A 21,115-nucleotide genomic window follows, 5' to 3' on the forward strand; every position below is an offset into this window, starting at 1 on the left:
AATGAAATATATACAAAACCGTATCAAGCTCCCGAGATGACAATCATGTCACCGGCTGGCACTGGGGCAGTCCCAGGCTGGGCTCAGTGACGGACGGGAACTGGATTCCGGATCTGGATTCAGGATCGGGATCAGAGGCAGACAGAGTCCTCCTCAGACGTCGGCCATTGAAGGAAGAGCCCGTGACCCTTTGATCCCTCAGCTTTTATACTGAGCATGAGGCAGATGGGATGGAATACCCTGTTGGTCAGTTTTGGGTCACCTGTCCTGTCCGCTCCTCCCTGCAGGTGGGACCCCACTATGCTTTTCTGCTTCCGACCCTCCAACGGGGCAAATAACAGTGTTATCTGCCCTTGGCTGTTATAGCAATAAGTATAAGCAAGAGCCTCTCTGCATCCCATGCCTGGGCATCAGCTATAGACATAGGTCTTATCACTCTGAGAGAGTGAACACTGTCTGCACAATATGCAGTTAATTTCAGTAGTTAGAAGAGGCCCAGCTAAGAAGCAAAGTTACTGAACAAAACTGGTTCTGTTTTACCTCAAACCAGGACAGTTACCCAGCCTTTTCAAAGACACCATCTCTATGGAAAGCAGTCAACTCCTACTGCAATTTATTACTTGCCTACTTTATGGGCACTAGCACCATAGACATCTATTATGAAGCAGATAGCTCTCTGGCAAGTGCAGAGCTTCTTTTATGCAATACAGAGAAAACAGAAAAGTGAATTCTACTTCAAGCAAGAGGTAGTGAGGCCAACAGGAGTCACGCCCCCCTGCCATGCTTATAAACCATATAAATAGTACTACCGATACAGAGGAAACTTTTTAGAAAATCATGTTATCACACTGTTTTAGTTTTGAATGACCACTTTTTACACAAGATGTTCCAGTATTATCTTAGCCTTTTTTGCAGCGTATGTGCAGTTAAGCTTCTATGCATGTCTGTACCACAGCATACTCTCAATTCTTCAGCACTGAAGTAACATGCAATATTAATTAAACAAGAAATTTATGCAGTTCTGAGGAAGAAAACAATATTGTATCAAGCTGTATAACCCATCTGGCAAAAGTGAATTAAACCATCAGGATATCTTCCTATAGAACACCTCGTTACATCCACAAGGTATGTCTTAGAAGAAAAACACTTAGGCTGAAATTAAAAACAACAAAAAAAAAGCTCTATCCTCAAGTTCTAACACATACATACACAAAACACCCTTCCTTACACACTTTAATCCTTATGGATTTTTACTGGCATTATTGTATTTTTCTGCAAGTAAATCTGTGGGACTGATTGCTAGATATTAATTTTGAAAGATCATATGGAAACAAAATATGGGTAATAATTACAACATGATGTCAACGTATTGTCAAAATAACCACGACATTCAGCTTCCCATGAAATATGCACATTCCTTCTACATGAAAAACAAAGTCACAACTTTTCACATTAAAGAAGCAACAAAAAGATGTACAAGTAATCCTTTTAAAACTTTTCTGCAAATGTAGGCAGCTGAGCAGCATGTAACTGTCCTCTTTCATTTATGATTATTTCCTTTATCCTGAAAGGAGTTAATTTAATACATACATTTTTAACAATAAAAAGTAATAGGCAGGTTTAACCTAGTCTAAGTTTAATTTGCACTTAGGTCATCAACTTTAGGAAACAGAAAACACGTTTACAAATGAGAGACTTCAAACAGTGACTTGCTTTTCAAGCCTCCTTAGCATACTCTACGAGTAAACTGAAATTGGATACCTGAGTGGAGTTAGATAGTTGGTTTTTCCACGGCTCCTCTGCGCTGCTGGTCAGGTTTGTGCGGTTATGAGGTAGAGAGAGTGCGTTTCGCTGCAGGTAAGGCACGTTTCCATTACTTCCACTTTCTGTTATGTGATTATTGCCTATCAAAATAGTGTCTGTACTACCCAGCGTTCTTGCTGTGCTGCAGGGAACGGGGCCTGCTGGAAAGGGTCCATTAGCCATAGGCTGCCCGGGGCAGGCGGGACGGATTCCACGCTGAGCGACATTAGGCACTCTGGTTAGAGCAACCTGCGGCTGCTGACCAGAGACAGAGTTTGTAGGCAGTGATGAATCAGCTGTTGGCCCATTAGGAATTCCAGTAGATCGTACCTGTGCAACTCCTGTTTGTCTCATCTAACGGAAGATGAACACAGCATAAGAACATTAGCTGCAGAATTTAAAAAGGAAAGACTGTACAAGGTTTGTGCACTTTATTGCACTGGTCAACTCCGATTTTATACTGATTTTAAGATCTTCACAGTTGGTTTCGAGAAATGAGGTGACTGTCACGCTCATGACCGCACAAAGTGAATTTTAAGGTAAAGCTATCGGTACACTTTTCTTCTAGGCCCTTCCGTTTGACTGTTAGCATTTTACCACTGAAGTTGGACACTAAGAGACAGAGAAGTTAACCATGAGAGGAGGAGAAATATGTTGTAATACGGCTTACTACAACTACACATTTTTCAAGTCAGACTGCTTTTAGATGTATCCACTCACTTTAGTTTGAAAGTGTGGCTTAAAAACTTTTACACTGTCTGGTAGTTGTATAATAAAACACAGCTAAATCCGTTACGTTTCAACCAGTAAACCTCAATTATACTTTATACAAAAAAAAACTAACTTAATGTAATGTACTAAAGGGCATGAGACCTCTGTACAACAGAAATTATTCAGAATTCACGAAACACAACAGACACCATTACTGACAGAAGTTTTGTAGAAGGGAAAAATATTTTTGTTCTCACCTGCTGGTGTTGCTGCATCAAGACAAACTGACTCTCCAGCTGTTCCAGCATAAGTTTCTGTGCTGGATTTAGATTATTTCGGTTTGCACGCAGCTGTTCCAAGTGCTGAAAAAATAGCAGTACAGTTCAGAAATATTACAATTGCACGTGCTTCTTAATAACTTTATTGCATACAATACTAAAAATTATTCGTGAAGACAAGACTTCTAAAGCTGAAAACATGACTGAGATTTCTGTTGCATAAACTTCTTTCCATACACTGCTGTGTAACCAAACTGTATTACTAGTTACTAAAACTAAAGAGACTTTCTAAATTATTTGAGTGTATAAATAATATCACCACACTAAAATTAAGTGTATTGGTATAAAAGAAAACTACATTCAAGTATGAGTATACAGAATTCTTATTATCATTACGCATTTTATAACACCTTTTTGTACTATGCTATTCTTTTATTAATACTCTTCAGCACGAAGTAAATTCAACCTATGGTCACACATGAAAACTCCAGAAAATTTAAAAAAATATAAAATAAAATCAAACCCAGAAGACCATACAACTGAATTACAGAGAGCAGTATCTTAAGTTACAATACTGAACTCCTTTGCAACTGATAAATTTAAGTATCTATTACTAAAAATCTGATCTTTGTATCCATTTTAAAGCCCACACCATCATTCTAGCTGTAAGCCCGCTGCTGTTAAGTGGCATGACAGAAATACTGAATTTGTGGAACGCAAAAGCACTGAAAAGGAAGGGGTAAAAGTTGTGGTAAGCAAAAGGTGACATACAAACATTTTTCTTGATGGTTTTAAAATACTACGGTACTTCACATCATTGTAAATCCTTTCAAAAAAAAACAAAAAACAAACAAACAAAAAACCAAACCCCAAACAAAAAAACAACAAACACACCAAACCGAGCCCCACCAAAACCAAACACAAATCAGGTTTCTTTTAGTTCCTTTCAGGTCTGCATGTATTATTTTTCTACATCCTTCTCCTCTCCTTTGCTTTGATTATGCTGTATTAGTAATACATAAATGGAACTGAAGTATGAGTATTAAATAGTGTAGTTCATTCTGCTTTGAATGATTGTTTGCAAACTATCAACTAAAAAAAAAATAATTCAACATTGTCTGAAAAAGTGGTTAAAGATGGTTCATGCCAAAGTCCCCGGATTAACAGCAGCTTCCATTCTGAAGTCCCTCTGTAGGGGATTGCAATGAATAAGACTAATTTATCTGTCTATCTCTACATATGCGTGATTGTGAGAGGGAAAAAAGGGTCTTCATGTGAGTGCGTGCACCAGGTACACAGAAGCCAAAACCAGTGCTCTGCAGTTGTTAATTTGCTTTTAAAAAATGTCTAAATAGGGTAACAGGAATTGGAAAGACTGACCTAGCACATATGTCAGCAGAGGCAACCCTGCACTTCTCTCCAGTGGTATAGGTGCAGAGGCTTTGTGGGCAGCACTGTTCTTGCTGCCCACCAATTCTGTGAAAACAACACCCATTCCTCCTCCACTGGCATGTTGCAGCCCTGGCGCCTACTGTGTGGCCACAGCCCTTTCCCCTTCTGCTTTTGTTAGCTGAGCTACTTGGTGTGTGTGACTATCCTGGTTTGTGGTAGAACACAATGAATTTTCTTTTCAGTAATTTTACCATATCCATCCAGTCTCTGAGCTGCTACTTTTAAAAGGTTGACTTAGAAGATGCAATAAAGGTATTATTCACCCTTGTCTTGTATCATATCTTTTATGCTTTCCTATTCAAATATGCTAGAACCTTGTGGAGCTATTGCCAGCAAATCCAGTACACCATATTTAGATAGAGAAGCCTACTTAGATACTACTTAAAGGATGAAGTTGGATCTGGAAAAAGGTGAAACTAAAAAGGGGAAAAAGTAGTAGGATATAAAATAAGAAGAGAGAAATAATAAGAACGCATGAAGAGAGAGAGGTACAGAAGAGTGATTAAGGAGGACCAAAGGGGTGGAGAGGTGGCGGGGAGAGAAAAATTATGCAGAATACTAAAGCCAATATTGTTCAGACAGAAAAATAGCTGAAGAACTATATTGGAGTTGGGGGAACACTGTTCAGTCAATCAGAATGCCTTCTGTCTCTGCAGTGCATTCCCTTCTATTTTTCCTTGCATCCAAAGCAGTATCTGTGATACATGGGTACGAGTCTCCAGCTAGGCCTGATTTTCAAAATACGGAATTCCTGCTGAAGCTCACTGCAAGCCCTAATGAGCTGAAGAGACAATAAAACATCGTAACAAAAAAGACCCGAAACAAAAATATAATCTAGCATTTCATATAAATATATTAGGTGACATAAAATACAGAAAAGCAGTACCAGATTTTGAGTATTTGCATTGTGTAGAATGTGCATGTTTACACAATTTGATACAAGAAGCTACCTCAGAGGAAAAAGAGGATATTACAATACTTCTACAACTCCATCAATATCCCCCACACCACAGCAAGTAGCAAAATTCACTTGGCACAGAAGTATGTAAATTTGCATATCTATCTTTAAAACATCATAAGAATAAAGAACTACTGTATGTTCTTACTTTATAAATTATAGAATTCATGCAACATAAGTGTTCAGTTTCTGCTAGAGACCATTTATTTTACTACAGAACCGATCTCACGTGGAGAAGCCATAAATATTAGCACAACTTGAATTACACTGTAGGAATTATTCGGTAAGTATTTCACGCTGAATTTCAGAAATGCGAAACCAAAAAAAGTTCCAGATTACTTTTCTTAGAAGGAAGAAAGAAACAAAAACATATACAAAGCTTCTGAAGATCTTCAACACACCTACCTGTAATTTCTGTGGTGTCAAGCACCAAGAATGAATTTGTTGCTGTACAGGAGGATGTGACACTGTATGGCCACTGCTCCAAACATCTGAAGTATTCTGAGAGAAAACATTACATTAAAATGCGTGACTATCAAAGGGTCAACATAGTTTCTTTTACTATCTAGATTTTACCTTACTTATGAAATAGTCATTGTATCAAGAATAAAAGTATAAACAAATAATATACTAAAACATGCCAAGTCTTATTCTGCCATTCCCATACAGTATCACAGCAGTCAGAGGAAAAAGTTACATGATAGCTAGTATCGTAACAAGAAACAAGCAAATCAAATTACGCAATTAACTTAAATGTACACTACTTTTAAAACTGAATACTTTATCTACTGTAGCACTATTACATGATGATGAAACACTTGAACTCTAAATATAAGCAAAGGCAATAGACAGGATGACATGATCGTCTCCCTCTCTATCTATCATCAGACTATGATTGTACTTTTTCATTCATACAACTATGATCTGCATTGCCATTATGCACTTCCTGTCTGAACTGTAACCTGATTAAACACATCATTGAAAAATGTTTTTTAAAATTCCTAAAAACATTCCCCACCTTGATGCCAAAGGATTAAAGTTTACAGCACAAATTCTGTGCACGTTGCATAATTTTAATGCATATCTCCATATAATTTTGGTAGGGGGCTCTTTAGTTCATCAGAATATATACCTTTGTTGGACTAGATGTTCTTTTCCTCTTGGCAGGACTGGTCAGGTCATCTACTTGGCTAGAAGGAATCATGTGTAGTGGCAAGGATTGCTGTGAAATTGGTGTTTGAGTGAGGCCTAGTACAGGTTCAGTATTTGGATGATGAGGTTTACAAGCCTAAGAATCACAGAAGGAAGACAAAAATATGGTTCTATATATTCTTAATTCTCTTCTTTAAATTATATATTTTAACAGCCCACATACATTAAAAGGGCTGATTAGATATTCTGAAGCTGATCTCAATAATTGAAAAATCAGTTTCCATATGGTCATCAATGGAGGAATGTGTACCTTTCATGGGATTATTAAACCACTGCAGCATTTCTATTTAAGATGAAATCTTTTAAAATCATGAAAATCCACAAAGGTTCTAAATTGGTACCCCCATTTCTCCCATATTATAGGGAGCTTCTTGATCTAATATCCCTTTGCAAATAAATCAAAGGCTTTTTATTAATAAAAGCCAGTCCTGTGCTCAATAAAATAAGCTTGACCGCTACCGATTGTAAAGAACCCTTAAAGCTGGGCACCTGCAGAACATAACCCAACTTCTCACCTGCTGTGCTGTGTTCATGGCACCCTGCCTGGAGGTAAGCTCTGCGGGGATTGGTAGGCTCCATGCCTCCTCAATACTAGGAAGTAATTTAGTTTTATTCTGTAGACTACCTTGTGGAAGGTTACACAACTGAGCCTAGGAAAAATTATGTAAAAAGCAAATTTAACACAAGCCTACTTTAGTAAGAGCAAGTCCATGAAATCTTCCTAAATGCTGTAGCTAATTATGTCTTAAAGAGAGGATAGATTTAAAATTTGGGGTTTTAGAAAGGTGCTAAGTATAAAGAGGGTAACCAGAATATAAACCTTTGTGAGAATCAGAACAAAGATGAGCTCTGGATTCAGAGGTCTCATAATTCCCTTTTTCTGAAATTGCAAACAAGAGTGAAAGATAGCATGTGTGTATTCTCTATATATGTTATGAGAACTTAAAAATGTAGACAATACAAAGAAAAAAGCAAAGTGATGTAAAACGGTATGCTTTGATTAAATGTGCAAAATAGGATTTATAAGGAATTAAGTTCCACTTAAAAATGAAGAAATAAAATATTACAGGCTATGATATGCTTACAATACACATGAAAACAGGTTATACACACCACAAACAACTGCAAGTTAAACTTGTGTGTTACTTCTCCCCTCCCCTCTGCTGTGTGTTTGGAAGAATATTACCCGCTTCTTAAAACGTTAAGTTTTACCTGTAAATACTTTATCCGTGCTGCAAGTGCAGAGGTATTACTACAATTTTTGCTCCTAGTTGCATTTAAGTAGCATTTAATGGCATCCTGAGGCTGGTTGCAGGACTCATAGAGTGTGCCTAGGTCCATCCAGGCTGCAGCATGGCCATGGTCCAATTGTACAGCACAGATATAGGCCTGTAAAGCATCCATAGGCTGATTTTGCTGTTGATACAGCACACTGAATAGAAAGATTAGTGAAGTTGAGAATTAATAAAAAGTCAAAATACAAACAAGTCAAATATACACCCCCCCAAAACCCTTAATAAACTTTGCCATTATATAAACCACAGTAATGAGCATAAACAACAAATAAAATCTTAACATGCAAAGCTCATATACATAGCATATTCAGTATTTTAAAAATTGAGAAAGTAAATCTAAATTTACTATTTAAACTTCAAATCAGACAAGTCTGACAACACAAAGATATAATTGAAAGAGTTTTACAGTCCCCTTGAGAGCACAAAACAGTTGAAAAGCTGATATTCTTTATTTATATATATTAGCATTGAATTATATCATTGTATTACCCTGTATCATTCTTACCCTATAGAACACCATGTATCTGCACTTGCTTCTGATTTATCAATAGATTGCCTATAAGATATAAAGGCATCCTGAACTTTCCCAATACTTGAATAGCACCTGGGAGAAGAGAAAAAGAGTTTTGGTAATACTTATAGAAGGTAATCGTTGAGGATGGCTTACCAAGACTGTTCTGATAAATGTTAAGTCATGCAAATACATACTCTCATCTCGATGAATCCAAAACAATTGCTGTTTCTGAACGCCAGGCATAAGCAGACTCAAACGTCTTAATCAACATCTATTACTAATTATTTATTTGATAAGTACACCAAAACAGCTTAAACCCTAGTTTACTGCATTTGTAAGGGAGTCATACCATATTTTAAAGACTCATGTTTCTTTCATTTTTGACAACTTATCAGTCAATAAGTACAATATTTATCTACAGATAGGATTATAAAGAAACAATTAAGTTACCTATTTCATCGTTATGAAACTTCATGTTCTACAAGAAGTGTTTTCAGAATTACGAAGAGATCCTAACTGAGTTGGTCAGTATGGTTCTTTATTGCCTAGGAAGCTTTTTATGTATATTTCTCACATCTCAATAAGATTTCAAGTAATGAACAACAAACCAGTTAGTTTTATTGCATATACAGAGCACAAAATTTTGGAAAAAATATTGCTGTTCTGGATTTTTTCATTTCTTACTTGAATATTTTCCACATACAAATTCAATGATATTCTGGCATTATAAGCAGAAACAGCAGAACTCTAAAGAGAACTACAATTATACCACAGGGAATAATACCTACCTTTTTAAAATTAAAAGTTTCAAATAAACGCTATATTAAATATATATATACATTTACTAGCTTAATCTACAATAGCTCTATTTCTTATATTGTTTGTAGTAAGTTTTCCTGTTGGAAAAAAAAAAAACTGACAACTTTCAAAACACATAAATAACAACAGAAAATTTATTCTACTAAAAAATAAAAACCAAGCAGAACAGTACAGGCAAAGGTTTGTCAAACACGCTACACTTTCATGGATTCCTGAGGCACACTACGAGAGGAATACAATAAAATCTAGCAGTACTTTGCCTAAAAACTTCCATTAAGACTGAATACAATGATTAAGAAGATCCTTTTAATCACCATCTAACCCAATGTCCAATAGACATGTTTCAATCTGTCCGCTTATCAAACACATGAAGACTCTGATTAGGACAGCACTAATATTAAGCACCCAACAAAATTGAAAACAGGGTAATAGATTTTTTTCAGTGGGGGCGGAGGGTGGTAGTAGTATATTTTTGAAAGGTAGCTTTAAACCAACTTGCTATCCAGTTTGGACAACCAGGAGAGGAAGGAATAACACAAGGGAATACCTGAGGAGGGAAAAAGAGGAAGAACGAATGCACAACCCCGTAACACTTCCTTTCCTCTTCTGCCAGAATATAGAATCATAGAATCATCTAGGTTGGAAGGGGCCTTTAAGATCATCTAGCCCAACCATAAATCTAACACTGCCAAAACTACACTACACCATGTCCCTATTCACCACATCTACATGTCTTTTAAATACCTCCAGGGATGGTGATTCAACCACTTCCCTGGGCAGCCTGTTCCAATGTTTGATAATCTTTTCTGTGAAGAAATTTTTCCTAAAGTAACAGGTAAAATCAAGCAGTGCAGACAGATTACTGTAAATGTGTAGACTGAATAATAACTACAAAAAAAGCAGGACCACCTGGGTAACACACTTCATTTCAACTTCTAATCTATATTCATCCCAAATATGTTAGCACCTTGTCTTTTTATACACTTTGCAGAAAACTAGACGTCAGTAGATACATATATCCTTTCCCTTCATTTTTCCTCTGAAAGCATTAAGAAGAAAAACAATGTCAGATACTCACAATAATGAGTATCCATAATAAATTTACAAATATAGTTATGGTGTCTATAAAGTCATTTCTCACCTTCCAAGGAAATACCAGGATTGACCAGAATTTGGATCTGCTTCTAGAGATTTCTGGAGATACTGTATAGCATAGCTTTCCTTGGTTGCCTTGTCTCCAAGCTGATCCACGGTGTGATGCATCCAGCCTACAAAAAGAACCCATAAATGGCAGAAGTGAAATTCCCTAAGTCCATTTAACGCCTTGGCACAGCAGGATATTCATAGCATTAGTTCCTCTTTAAAAATATCAAACAATAATATCCCTTACATGTAATTTTATGAATTAAAATTTTAAAAATCTTAAAGTTCTATACTAAAATTATAGGACAAAAGAACCCAAAGTCAAAATTACTTTCAGGTACTTTTAAGCATTTTTTTTTTTTGGTTTAAGTAATTTTCTGTGAGGTTAGTAGCACAATTATGAACTGCTCAATCTTCTACTACAAGAAGTTAATCTGAAAGTGTTAACTCTTTCCTCCTCTGAACACAGATAGCGTCCCTGTCATTGAGAAAATTACAACCATTCTCCCTGTATACACATCAGTTCTCTGTATATTATGTTCAGTTTACTCCGCTTCTTCTAAATCCCCGTATTTATCCACTATCTACACCTGGACAATACCCCAGCAGAACATCAGTAAGAATTTTTATGTTTCCTCTTAAATCTGTCTTACATTGTCATTTCATCTTCATTGCTACAACATCCTTTCCATTCACCCTGACAAACGCAATCACCTCTCATCCACATAACAAATTCTGCTGAAAAGTTCATTTTATTTCCTCATCTAACCACACATCACATTCTTTCAAATGTCTTTTTTTCTTTCATTACATTAGACAAATTATTCATCCCCACTTTAATGGCCACCCAGAATCTATGCTCCCATATTTTACATGCTATAAAACACATCTCTGCTCTAGCACTGATGCAAGGCTCAGTTACCATTTCAAATTAAGCACCTTCATCGTCTTCTCAACCTACTCCTCACCTGCCTCTGTGCTTAGATGGAATTCCTTTAAGCGGCCACAAAATCATCTCACCACCATTAATACCATGAGTACAAGGAAATCCTTTGTGTCAGGCAGTTGGCTTGCTGAAATCACTACATACCAAGCTGCTCAGCAATGTTTTCTTGTTTGCTTAATGTCCATGTATTTGTCTTAACAATCCACTGCTTTTCAACCAACATTTGTAAAATGTAAGATGTGACAACAGATTGTCCCTATGTTTTTATAGTGTCCTGCCCATAAATGGTCCCTTGTGAAACACTACACCAATTTCATGAAATATCCAAGGTTTCTATAAAGTTCCAGTTATTTACAGTTGTACACACACCTGCACTAAATGTCCATTTAAAACCTCTGTCAGCTAAACTTCAGCACCCTAAGCTTATCCTTTTTGATGTAGTCTAACTACGTGAACAGGTAATACCACTCAAAAAGATCCAGATCAGATTCTGATCTCATCTGAAATGGTAGGCAAGGCTGAGAATTGAACTGATGAGCCTTACTTCACTCTCTGTAATTAGACTATACCTTAAATATTTTATTCTACCTGTTCTATATAGCTTATTTTTTTTATTCCATGGACTTACAGTTTGTTAACACTCACAGCAACCCTTTTGCAAATGGAAGGTAAACTTCCAAGCTTTAAAAAAGGCAGTCCAAAAGAAAATTCTATCTATTCAACAACATTTGCCTGAGGTGTTTTAAGAAGTATCGCTTAGAAACTGTGGTCAGAAGCAGAGGTCTGCAGCATAGGCTGCAAGAAATGTCAGGTTAGGAGCCAAGTGGTTACTGTGCTGAAAAAAAAGAGTACTTCATCTTGTCTGAAGATAGCTCCTCTTATAGCCCGGGCATGGGTCACGTGGTATGGAATACCCTCGTCCCCTGCCGGCTCCTTGGGGAAAGTAACCCCATCCCTGCCGGAACCAGGACAATGCCAAAACAATTTTTCTGTTGGAGTTTAAAAAAAAAAAATAAAAAAAAGACGTCCCCATAGAAATACAAATATATTTTGACTGGGTTTTGCCAGTAGCATTCTGGCAGATGGCAGGTATTTTCTATTATTTTTTCTAAGCAGCAGCGCAGTGCGCCACCCGGACTGTGCTTCCTGAGGATGTGTTTTTATTACCAGCTGCTAGAAACTAGATATGCAATAAACACCATAATCTGATAAATACCACTGTTAACTGCGAAGAGCAAAAGAAATGGTATTATTCCTTGAATGTCCTTGTTAAGACCACTCTGTCCCTTTCTCCACATAGAAGCTACCCACACTACAAAACTAGGTGACCTATGCTGATTGAATAAAGGGAGTTAATCCAGTTTTTAGACAGCAGACAGTCCTCAAAGTCATTGCTCTTATTGCTAGCATAGAGACCTGTGGTAGGATTTTATGAATACAACCACGCGCCTTTGATGTATGTTGCCACAATAGAAGCAAACAGAGTTGAAAAAGCATTGGCCAGCTATTTTGGGAAGCCTGTATTCCATTGATCATATGTATAGCCTTTCTGGATGAAACTGCTGACAACTTATACTAGGTGGGATAATACCAAGTTAAAAAAAAATTCAAAGAGGATATTGAAATATAGGCAACACTGTTGTGTGACAGCAAAAAGATCAGCGTATAGAGTCCTGCAGTGAACTACTGCAGCAGTTTCATTTGTGATTTCACACAGAAGAATCAAAAGCTAAACAAATTAGCCCACTCCAAATTCATACACAATCTGCATTACAAGAAAAGAAAGCACTGTGGCCGTAACTTAGTGCCAGTTACTAATTTGAATTAAATGATCACTATGTGAAGGGGGGATGGAAATAAAAATGGGCATAAACAGGCTAAATTAATATTCATAATAATAAATTAAATGAAGAACATGGAGAAAGTGAATGAAGACGTTTTGCACTGGGTTAAACAATTTTAACAAAATATTCTGGAAATACTTTTATAAGGCATATAGGACAAAAGTAATTTACTCTACACATTCATTAGAAATCTTGGTCTAAAATGATTTATTAGCTTTCTATAAATATGGAAAATGACAATTTTAAAAAAAATAATATTTTTTCTCTTTTTATGTGGTTTCTTTTATGGAAACTGGCGATAAACTTTTTAGTCACAGAAATAGGTTTTCATTACGTACTATAATTAAAGAGAAAGAAAAGATAAATTTTTCATTTGCCACATTCTTCTATTCTGCAACAGAGAAGAGTATTTTGGTTTACTGCATTTAGCCTGATTATTCAAGGGATGTTCTCAGGGACAGAACAGAGAATACAGAATTCTAACTGCTGCACTCCTCTGAAAGACAACCCCCTCATTGCCCAAAACCTGTAATGCGCATACTGTAGCAAGTCTAAGAGCTTTTTAATTGTGTAAGTTTAATTAAAATCTTTTCCTCCTCTCTTACTTACTTAATTATCTACTGTTATGCATTCTATTTTGGGTGAAAATCTCATGTATCATACTCAGTGTCTAAGACTCACTTTGGAAATGGAGCCTTAAAAAACACTGCTGAAGGCGAAAATGGAAAAAAGAAACACACAGGAAAATAAAAGTTAATTTTACATACCTAACTGCTGTAAGACAGTTGCTTTTACTTGTGCAGGAAGGTTTTCGATCTGCAAAAGCTGTTCATAAGCTTCCTTTGCAGAGTGATACTTTCTCTGCAAAAGGAAAAAAGTAAATGGATTAATCATAAAGCTTACAACAGATCACCAATAGCAACGATTTCACAGCACTGACAGCACACAAACACATTGACGAAAAATTCTAGAACTTTTTTTTTTTGCATACAGTGCATATGAAAGCTTTAATGAATGACGTATATATACGGTAAGAGAATAACTTTCATAAATATAGTATTTAATATAAACTGCCTACTTAAAGTAATTGAGGGAAATTTGAAAATGATTTAATTTGGTCAACTCCTCATACATGCATTATGCTTCTTACACTAAAATGAATATACTGCTTTTAAGGGGAATGTTTCAATGTGAGTCTACATCAGAAAAAAACCTATACAAATTCCTCCCAGGAAATTTGTAACAGAAATGAAGAACATCGGTAATTGGCGCCTGGTATAATTTTGCCTCTGTCCTTCCTTCAGTAGATTTCAACTACCTTTTCAACATATTTGTTGTTGTGGTAAGAGTCCCATCACATGTAGCGTTAAAACACATCCATGAAATATGCCTAGAGAATGAGGGTATGCCATCTTATTATTTGCTATATACTTTAAGTGTGCTTAAAGCATGGAAACATACAATTCTTAACTCTCTATATGAACAGGTCTTGATAGAGAAAAGATATTTCCAGGTTAAGATCGTGGTCTTTATTGACTTCTCAATAGATGAATTATTTTGTAGTAACGTCAGCATCTATCTTTGCATCACCCTAACAATTGTTTAACAGTGAATGTATTTTAAATGCTTAACTCTTCTGTTCCTCCTCTCCCACAAAAGTCTAGAACATGTAAATGCTGAGGGTCTGTTATCAAGAGTACTTTTTTTTTTCCTTCTAAAAATTCTATACAATTTTTAAAGAAAAATATGCTTTTCGATATTAAGTTTCATTCTGGCAAACAGATGAAAAGCATCCTAAAATAAATAGAGCCACCTAAATGCAAATGATCATGACTTAGTTAAACTTGTTTTATGCAAAGAGTGCACAGTAATGACTACTGGTGTCTTAAAAGGGACAACTGGGAAGAAGACTCTAAACAATATAAACACCTATTAGAAGTTAAAAATGTTATTAGGTTCTTGAGATCTTACAATGACAAAAGACAACTCTGTTGATTTTAAAACCTTACTCTAATCAGGAAGAAAAATTAAAGCAGCAATTACATACTTTCAAATGGAACAAGGGGAAGTTGGTAGAAAAGATTTTTAATTGGTGTTCATGAAATGCAGACAACTGGTAAGAAAACAAATAATATAAATAAATAAAATATCCATGTCCAGCAAAATAAAAACAATTAGGAAAAAATTTTAAAGCTAGCATTGGGAACAAAACTTGTAGTTTATGACTATGAAGGATAAGCAAATGAACAGAAGTTCACTGTATAGCATGTCAGCAGAGGCAGCAATCCAGATGTCAAACAGGGAAATATCATTGACTAATATTCACACTTTGAAAGAGATGTTTACATGCTAGGGAGGATTCAGAAAGTCCTATTAAAATAGGGCATGCCTTCCAGATCTCGAATATTTTTTACTTTTGTTATTTGTTGTATTATTTACCCTTTAGAAATCTGACTACATGTATGCTTTAAAATATTACAGAAAATAGTCATAATGTTTACATTTGGTTTTATTTAGATATGTTAATTCCAAAGATCCAAAGTCGTAGATGTTTGGCTGCATCATGAATGGTCTTAGAAAAGGGAAGGGGAACCCAACCCAACATCTTTCTTTAGACAGCGTATAAGCTACCATCCTGAATAGCTAGAAGGACTCACACTGCCACAGATGAAAGAATAGAAACTAGCATTAAACACCATGAAAAACCACCACTAACTCTCATCAGCGCCAGGCTATTCTCTTGTTCAGAGGCTGGCAACCCATCATTTAAACTCCAGTACTATGAAGGTACATAATTAAGGAATGAATTAACTTTTTCATTAACTATTAGACAGTAGATAATTTTCAAATATACGGAGGGGTTCAGAAAACTGTAGCACTATAGCCTTTAAAAGAAACCAAGCAACCAGCCTGCCTCCAAAAACATCTCTTTGTTGCATCAGAGGTAATACCCAAAGTAAAGTCAACACACTTTGTGGTTCTAAGTTTCTCAAAGTCCAGAAAAGAAGATACCCCTCCCACCCAGAACTGTGAGACAAACCAAGTCAAATAGCAGAACACACTGAAACTTTTTTGCTCTGAGTTGCATTGTAATAAAGTTCCCGTTGCCTATGATTGCCAGTCAGAAAGCATAGTTTAAGCTCTTGTAACTTTGGTCACACAATTATATACGGCACCTGGCAGGTGACCTGAGGTGTTTGACTTTTTTTTTCACTCTAGCGGATGAAAAGAACTAAGGTGTTGAGGATGCTTTGCTACATAAACGTGTCAGATGTGCTCCAGTGCTCAGAATGCAATCTGGACGGTGGCCTGTTAAGAACTGTAACAGTAGACGAAGTTTGGTAACAGTGTTTTGAGACGGGGATTTCTGCCTTGTCATACAGCTTTGCACCAAAAGCATTCAAAAGAAAAATACCTTGTTTATCAAATTTATATCTTTTATTTATATGGAAATACCTAAAATCATTTTTCACTATGCCATCAAAAGACAGCACTTACTTTATCAAGCTACTTTTCAACTAACTGAAAATGTAGTTTATGTTTGCTATCCATTTTAATTTCAACAGTTTTTGTTTTCATGTCGCTTCCCTTTCTCAGTCATATAATACCTATAAACATGATAAAAGGGCATACAATCTGTATTATATGCCCAGTCACTTAAATTACAATATACAATAGCTATTTCAGTAGATACTTGGTTTTAATTTACTTATACTCTGGAAGCTCAGTAAGTGTTCTGTAATTTCCCAAAAGATTCACCTAAAAAACTCTGTGGTAGGGTTTGATATAGAATTAATAACACAGCTTTAAGCAAAGTTTACCTCAGACCTCAAATGTTTCTGTCACATATGTTCAGTTAAATTTGAACATTTCATGATAAATATACTTAAAAGGCACCTGGGCAACTGGCTAGACTGGACATATGTGTGTATGTAAAAGAAAAAACAGGAATATATATGAATTGAGAAACTATATATTTTTTATATCTATATATAACTTTTAAAATACATATATAATCTCATAAAAGAATTTGACTAAAAATTACGATTAGAGTTTTTTCTGCACTCAATTTGGGAGACTAGTAAACATGCAAGCTTATTAAAATAGCTGCTCCATTTTATAGGATGACAGTCCACATACAAAATATTTTTAATTTAGCCAAAACAAATAAAGTTTCTTTAGTGATTTGAGACTGAAGCCTAACTTTAAAAAAGCACGTATAATCTGAATTCCACAGATTAATTACATCATATAGTTAGAAACTCAAACACACTTTATAAAAACCTTTGAAGCTTACCTGGATTTCATATAAGTGGGCGATGTGAAACTGAACTGTAAGAGTAGGAAAATCAAAATTCTTAGTTTTAATGAATGACAACAACAATTACAATGTTTTTTCAAGTGAGGGATAAACAGCGTTTCAAATTTATCAACGCAAAACCAAGATAAATTACATTTTGAAGATACAAAAAAAGTATTTGTTTACATTGATATTTTATGCTTTATGTAACACAACTGACAGAGAATGAATATGTATTAATGAAAACGTTAAGACTGCAAATAAATATGGCAGAAAGGCAGTCCACAGATTTTATCTGTATTCTGAAGTGCAGAGTCCATTAACCTTTCAATAAATTTAGCAATAAAATCTCTTTAAGCAGAGATGAACAACAGAAGAATGCAGGTAATATTTTCTGTATATAACGGAGTTAGAAATAAAGACTTATTTTTTATTTTCATTCAGCTGCCAAGGGACAGACTAGCTGGGTTATAGAACAGAAAACTACATTATACTATGCCAGCTTTATGCAGGATCTTAAATTTAGGTGGGTTTTTTTTTCCTTTTTTGGAAATGTCCTTCCCATTAAACTAAACTAAAAGCATTAATTACAAACGGTATTCTGATCATTACTGTAAAGCATCTTAAATTCCTCATACAAATTGCACAGAATGCCCTAATACTACTAGCGGCTCTTGGAGGCAAGAAAATTGCTAGCTGGAGAAAGAAAATTAAGGCTGTTCAAGAGTAAAAGCAGAGGGAAAATTAGCCTCATGCTGCTCAAATCATTAAAGAAAAGGTGGAGTACCTGATCTCTAAGGCTTGAGAACTGCTAACTTAGACCACGCATCGACTGGTAGATAGCTAAAGCTAGTTGAGATGAATGTAATCCTTATTCTGACTTGACGAGGAAGGAAAAATACCTTTGAGACAGACTTTTGCCTGGTGTTCTTGAGGTCGACAACTAAGGAAATACCTGTGTTTGAGCCAAGCTCAATTATTTCTGTTCAACAGATTTCTTTCTCTTGAAGCTACAGAACAGCATGACACAGAGGTTTATACCGGTAATTTGGAGTTACAGGGTTTCTCTCTGGGTCATAAGGAGGGGAAAAGCTCCCTTTGTGCACTGGTTTGTCCCTCACTATAAAGAAGGTAGCTTAGTGTACTTCAGAAACCAGGTCATAATGAAATGCATCGTTTAAAATTTTAATAAACTTTTTGTGTTTCCTGCTAAAGGGCACATAACACACCCATTATGTTCACCACATCGTCAAACTTCATTCTGTACTGATGAAAGAAAAACCTCTGCTTTTGTTTCAGGAGTTCATTATCTAAAACAATCTTTTATTTTTCCCCCTCATAGCAAAACCCCTTCAGTGTGAAGCTACTAAAGGAAGCCGTGCCATGCAGGGAAAGAAATTAAAGGTGTCACATTAGAGACTGCCTAAATAGAAAGACATGCTTAGTACTCCAATATTTCTGCTAGGAACTCACTCACTGTAATACCACTACTCACCCATCCTTTAGAAATGCAAGGGGTAGGACTAAGGCAATCTCAAGCATTTATGTGATGGTACCTGACACCCTGGGTCAGAGTGTACAGTTCTCCTTCTGCTAAATAGCACAGGAGAACCTGACAAAGTACCTCTCGTTCCTTTTCACTCTCTTCCTTTGGGTTTGTCAGGCACCATGCCCAAGGCCACAGGGCAATGAAGCCTTTACATGGGGCGATACCCCTACATAAATCTGGGGGCAAAGGGGTCTGTCGGGAAAACCTTACAAAAACTCAGAGATACAGCGAAAACTGATACAGTTAGTGAGAAGTAACATGAACTAACATAAAATACAATAAAGGATCACATATGTGGGAGAAAACAATAAAAGTCTATTGACTTTGGAAGAATTCTGCAAGTAGTTTTACAAAATTATCTGTGCCTGCTCCTGATAAGTGAAAAAGCTTTAGAGAAGACCTTGTAGCACAGCTGGCTCCTTGGTATCAAAACAGCCAGCAGTTTCACCCATGTAAATAAACTCCCTTTCGTTACCCTTGCTGACAGAATATTCACAATTCCATCCAGCTCTGAAGTAAAGAAATACAGAAATGCTTTTAGATACTTCATGCAATGCTTCTGAACTTAGACTTTGGAGGTAACTTATACTCAACACCAAGAGCAGCATGAAGGTACCTTAAAAACTAACGGAATAATTTCTTTCACAACTGTCTCCCTTCTAATTCTTACGGACTCCAAAAAATGCAGGAATACACATTTATTCCTGCATACAAATCCACTAACTATGGATAAATACCTGCAGGATGCTCTGTAACAGCTTACAACATATACTGCATATGGTAGATCATACTACACTAAAAGATTAATGTGTTCGAGTACAGACTAATATATAGTTGGCACCCAATAGAACAAACAAACAAATTACATTTTGTACTTTTTGTTATGTTAACCACATAAGACTGACACTGGATTTCAGATCTATAAATTTAAATTGCATTAAAATGATCACTGAAAAATGAGAGATTATCAAGACGCCACAAAGTTTTAACTAATTACTATCAAATGTGTGCCATGGCACAAGCACTAGGTTTGTAAATAAATACATAAATGAACAGTCAAATAGCACGCTTCCTCCAGAACTCAAGTCTTCAGAGCAATTAATAACCTAAGTCTCAATTTTTACTTCCATTTACTAAAACAATCCACAATTCCACTGGAATATCTCTCTCTATTAACAGATGGAGACAGGTTTTGTAGTCTCCCTCTCTCAGTACAGGTGTGGGTTTTTTTTTATTTTGAAGGATTAGGTCATTAAAAATTGATACAGTTGTGAGCACATGACTTAGGAAAAAATCTACAACAAAACAAATGGAAATACTCGTAAGTTACTTACTTTCAGCGTTAGACAAAGTGCAGGGATTGCAGTCAATCAAAGCTAACTGAAAATGCTGAAAAAAAAAGAGAATGATTTATTTTTCAAATAAAATAATGCTAGCACTTTGGCAAATTACTGAGAATAAATCAATTTTGTACTTGAAAATCAATACTGCATTTTACCCTGTGTCCTAAAGAAAATCTTCAATTTCTGTTTAGTAAAGGAAAGTAATTTTTTTTTTTATTGCATACGCAGCAATGCTTCTACTAATGTAAGATGGCAACAGACATCTTCACCAAACAACTGGGATAGGATCTGTAAGAATGATTTGTCCATCAAATGAATTGTCAAAATTGGAAGATCAAATTTTCGTCACAATACACAACTCAGAATGTAGTCATACTAGCTCACAGCCTCACGGAGACAAACACCAAAGCTCCCAATTTGTCTATCTAGAAAAAGAGAATGCTCTTCCTTCAGATTGAGTGAAGTCTTTTTAAAAAATTGACCTCTTGTCAAAAAGCACTTAAAATGAATACCTTTACATTAAAACACAAGTTCATAAGGAGTTCCTAAGTTCTTACATCCTGTCCTCTAGATATTAAGATAACTATAGTTAAACATTAAAGCTTGTTTATTTTTAGTAACTTTTCCTCAAGAGAGATGAAAAATATCTTTTAAAACATCTTTGCATTCTGAAGTTCTGAGCCAAGTATTTCATTCTTCTAGAAAGAAGGTCACACAAGCAGAGTAATGAAGTACGCCTGCCAGAAAGTCTGGATGTGAGCAATTATTTAACAAGTGTCATGCTAATTCAGCAATCACTATTTACAGTTTGAAACACAACCAAGTGTGTTAAAATGAATGGAACAGGCATACAAACTTGAGTGCCTCTGAACTTTTCCATAAACTTCACAGAAAATTCCCACACTGTGTAGAATTTGGAATAACATATGAATTCAATAGAGAATAAGG

The 21,115-nt window shown here is 35.8% G+C and overlaps 1 protein-coding gene across 3 annotated transcripts in view; it reads right to left on the bottom strand.

Annotated features, from left to right (window-relative positions):
• The window catches only part of KDM6A (lysine demethylase 6A), a 157,621-nt gene that overhangs the window by 39,963 nt on the left and 96,543 nt on the right, over nt 1-21,115 (bottom strand). The window contains exons 7-18 of one of the 3 annotated variants that reach the window (XM_082488005.1): nt 20,159-20,213; nt 17,273-17,307; nt 15,023-15,088; nt 13,743-13,836; nt 10,184-10,310; nt 8,215-8,313; nt 7,627-7,846; nt 6,930-7,064; nt 6,335-6,490; nt 5,608-5,703; nt 2,772-2,876; nt 1,762-2,157 (exon numbers count right to left, since the gene is read on the bottom strand). In XM_082488005.1, coding sequence (XP_082344131.1) covers nt 1,762-2,157; nt 2,772-2,876; nt 5,608-5,703; nt 6,335-6,490; nt 6,930-7,064; nt 7,627-7,846; nt 8,215-8,313; nt 10,184-10,310; nt 13,743-13,836; nt 15,023-15,088; nt 17,273-17,307; nt 20,159-20,213 — 1,584 coding nt within the window. The remainder of the gene's footprint in view (nt 1-1,761; nt 2,158-2,771; nt 2,877-5,607; nt 5,704-6,334; nt 6,491-6,929; nt 7,065-7,626; nt 7,847-8,214; nt 8,314-10,183; nt 10,311-13,742; nt 13,837-15,022; nt 15,089-17,272; nt 17,308-20,158; nt 20,214-21,115) is intronic. The other 2 variants (XM_082488006.1, XM_082488007.1) reach the window with 2 other exon arrangements.

This window comes from Vanellus vanellus (genome assembly GCF_965231255.1).
Source record: "Vanellus vanellus genome assembly, chromosome: 1".
Taxonomy (NCBI): domain Eukaryota; kingdom Metazoa; phylum Chordata; class Aves; order Charadriiformes; family Charadriidae; genus Vanellus; species Vanellus vanellus.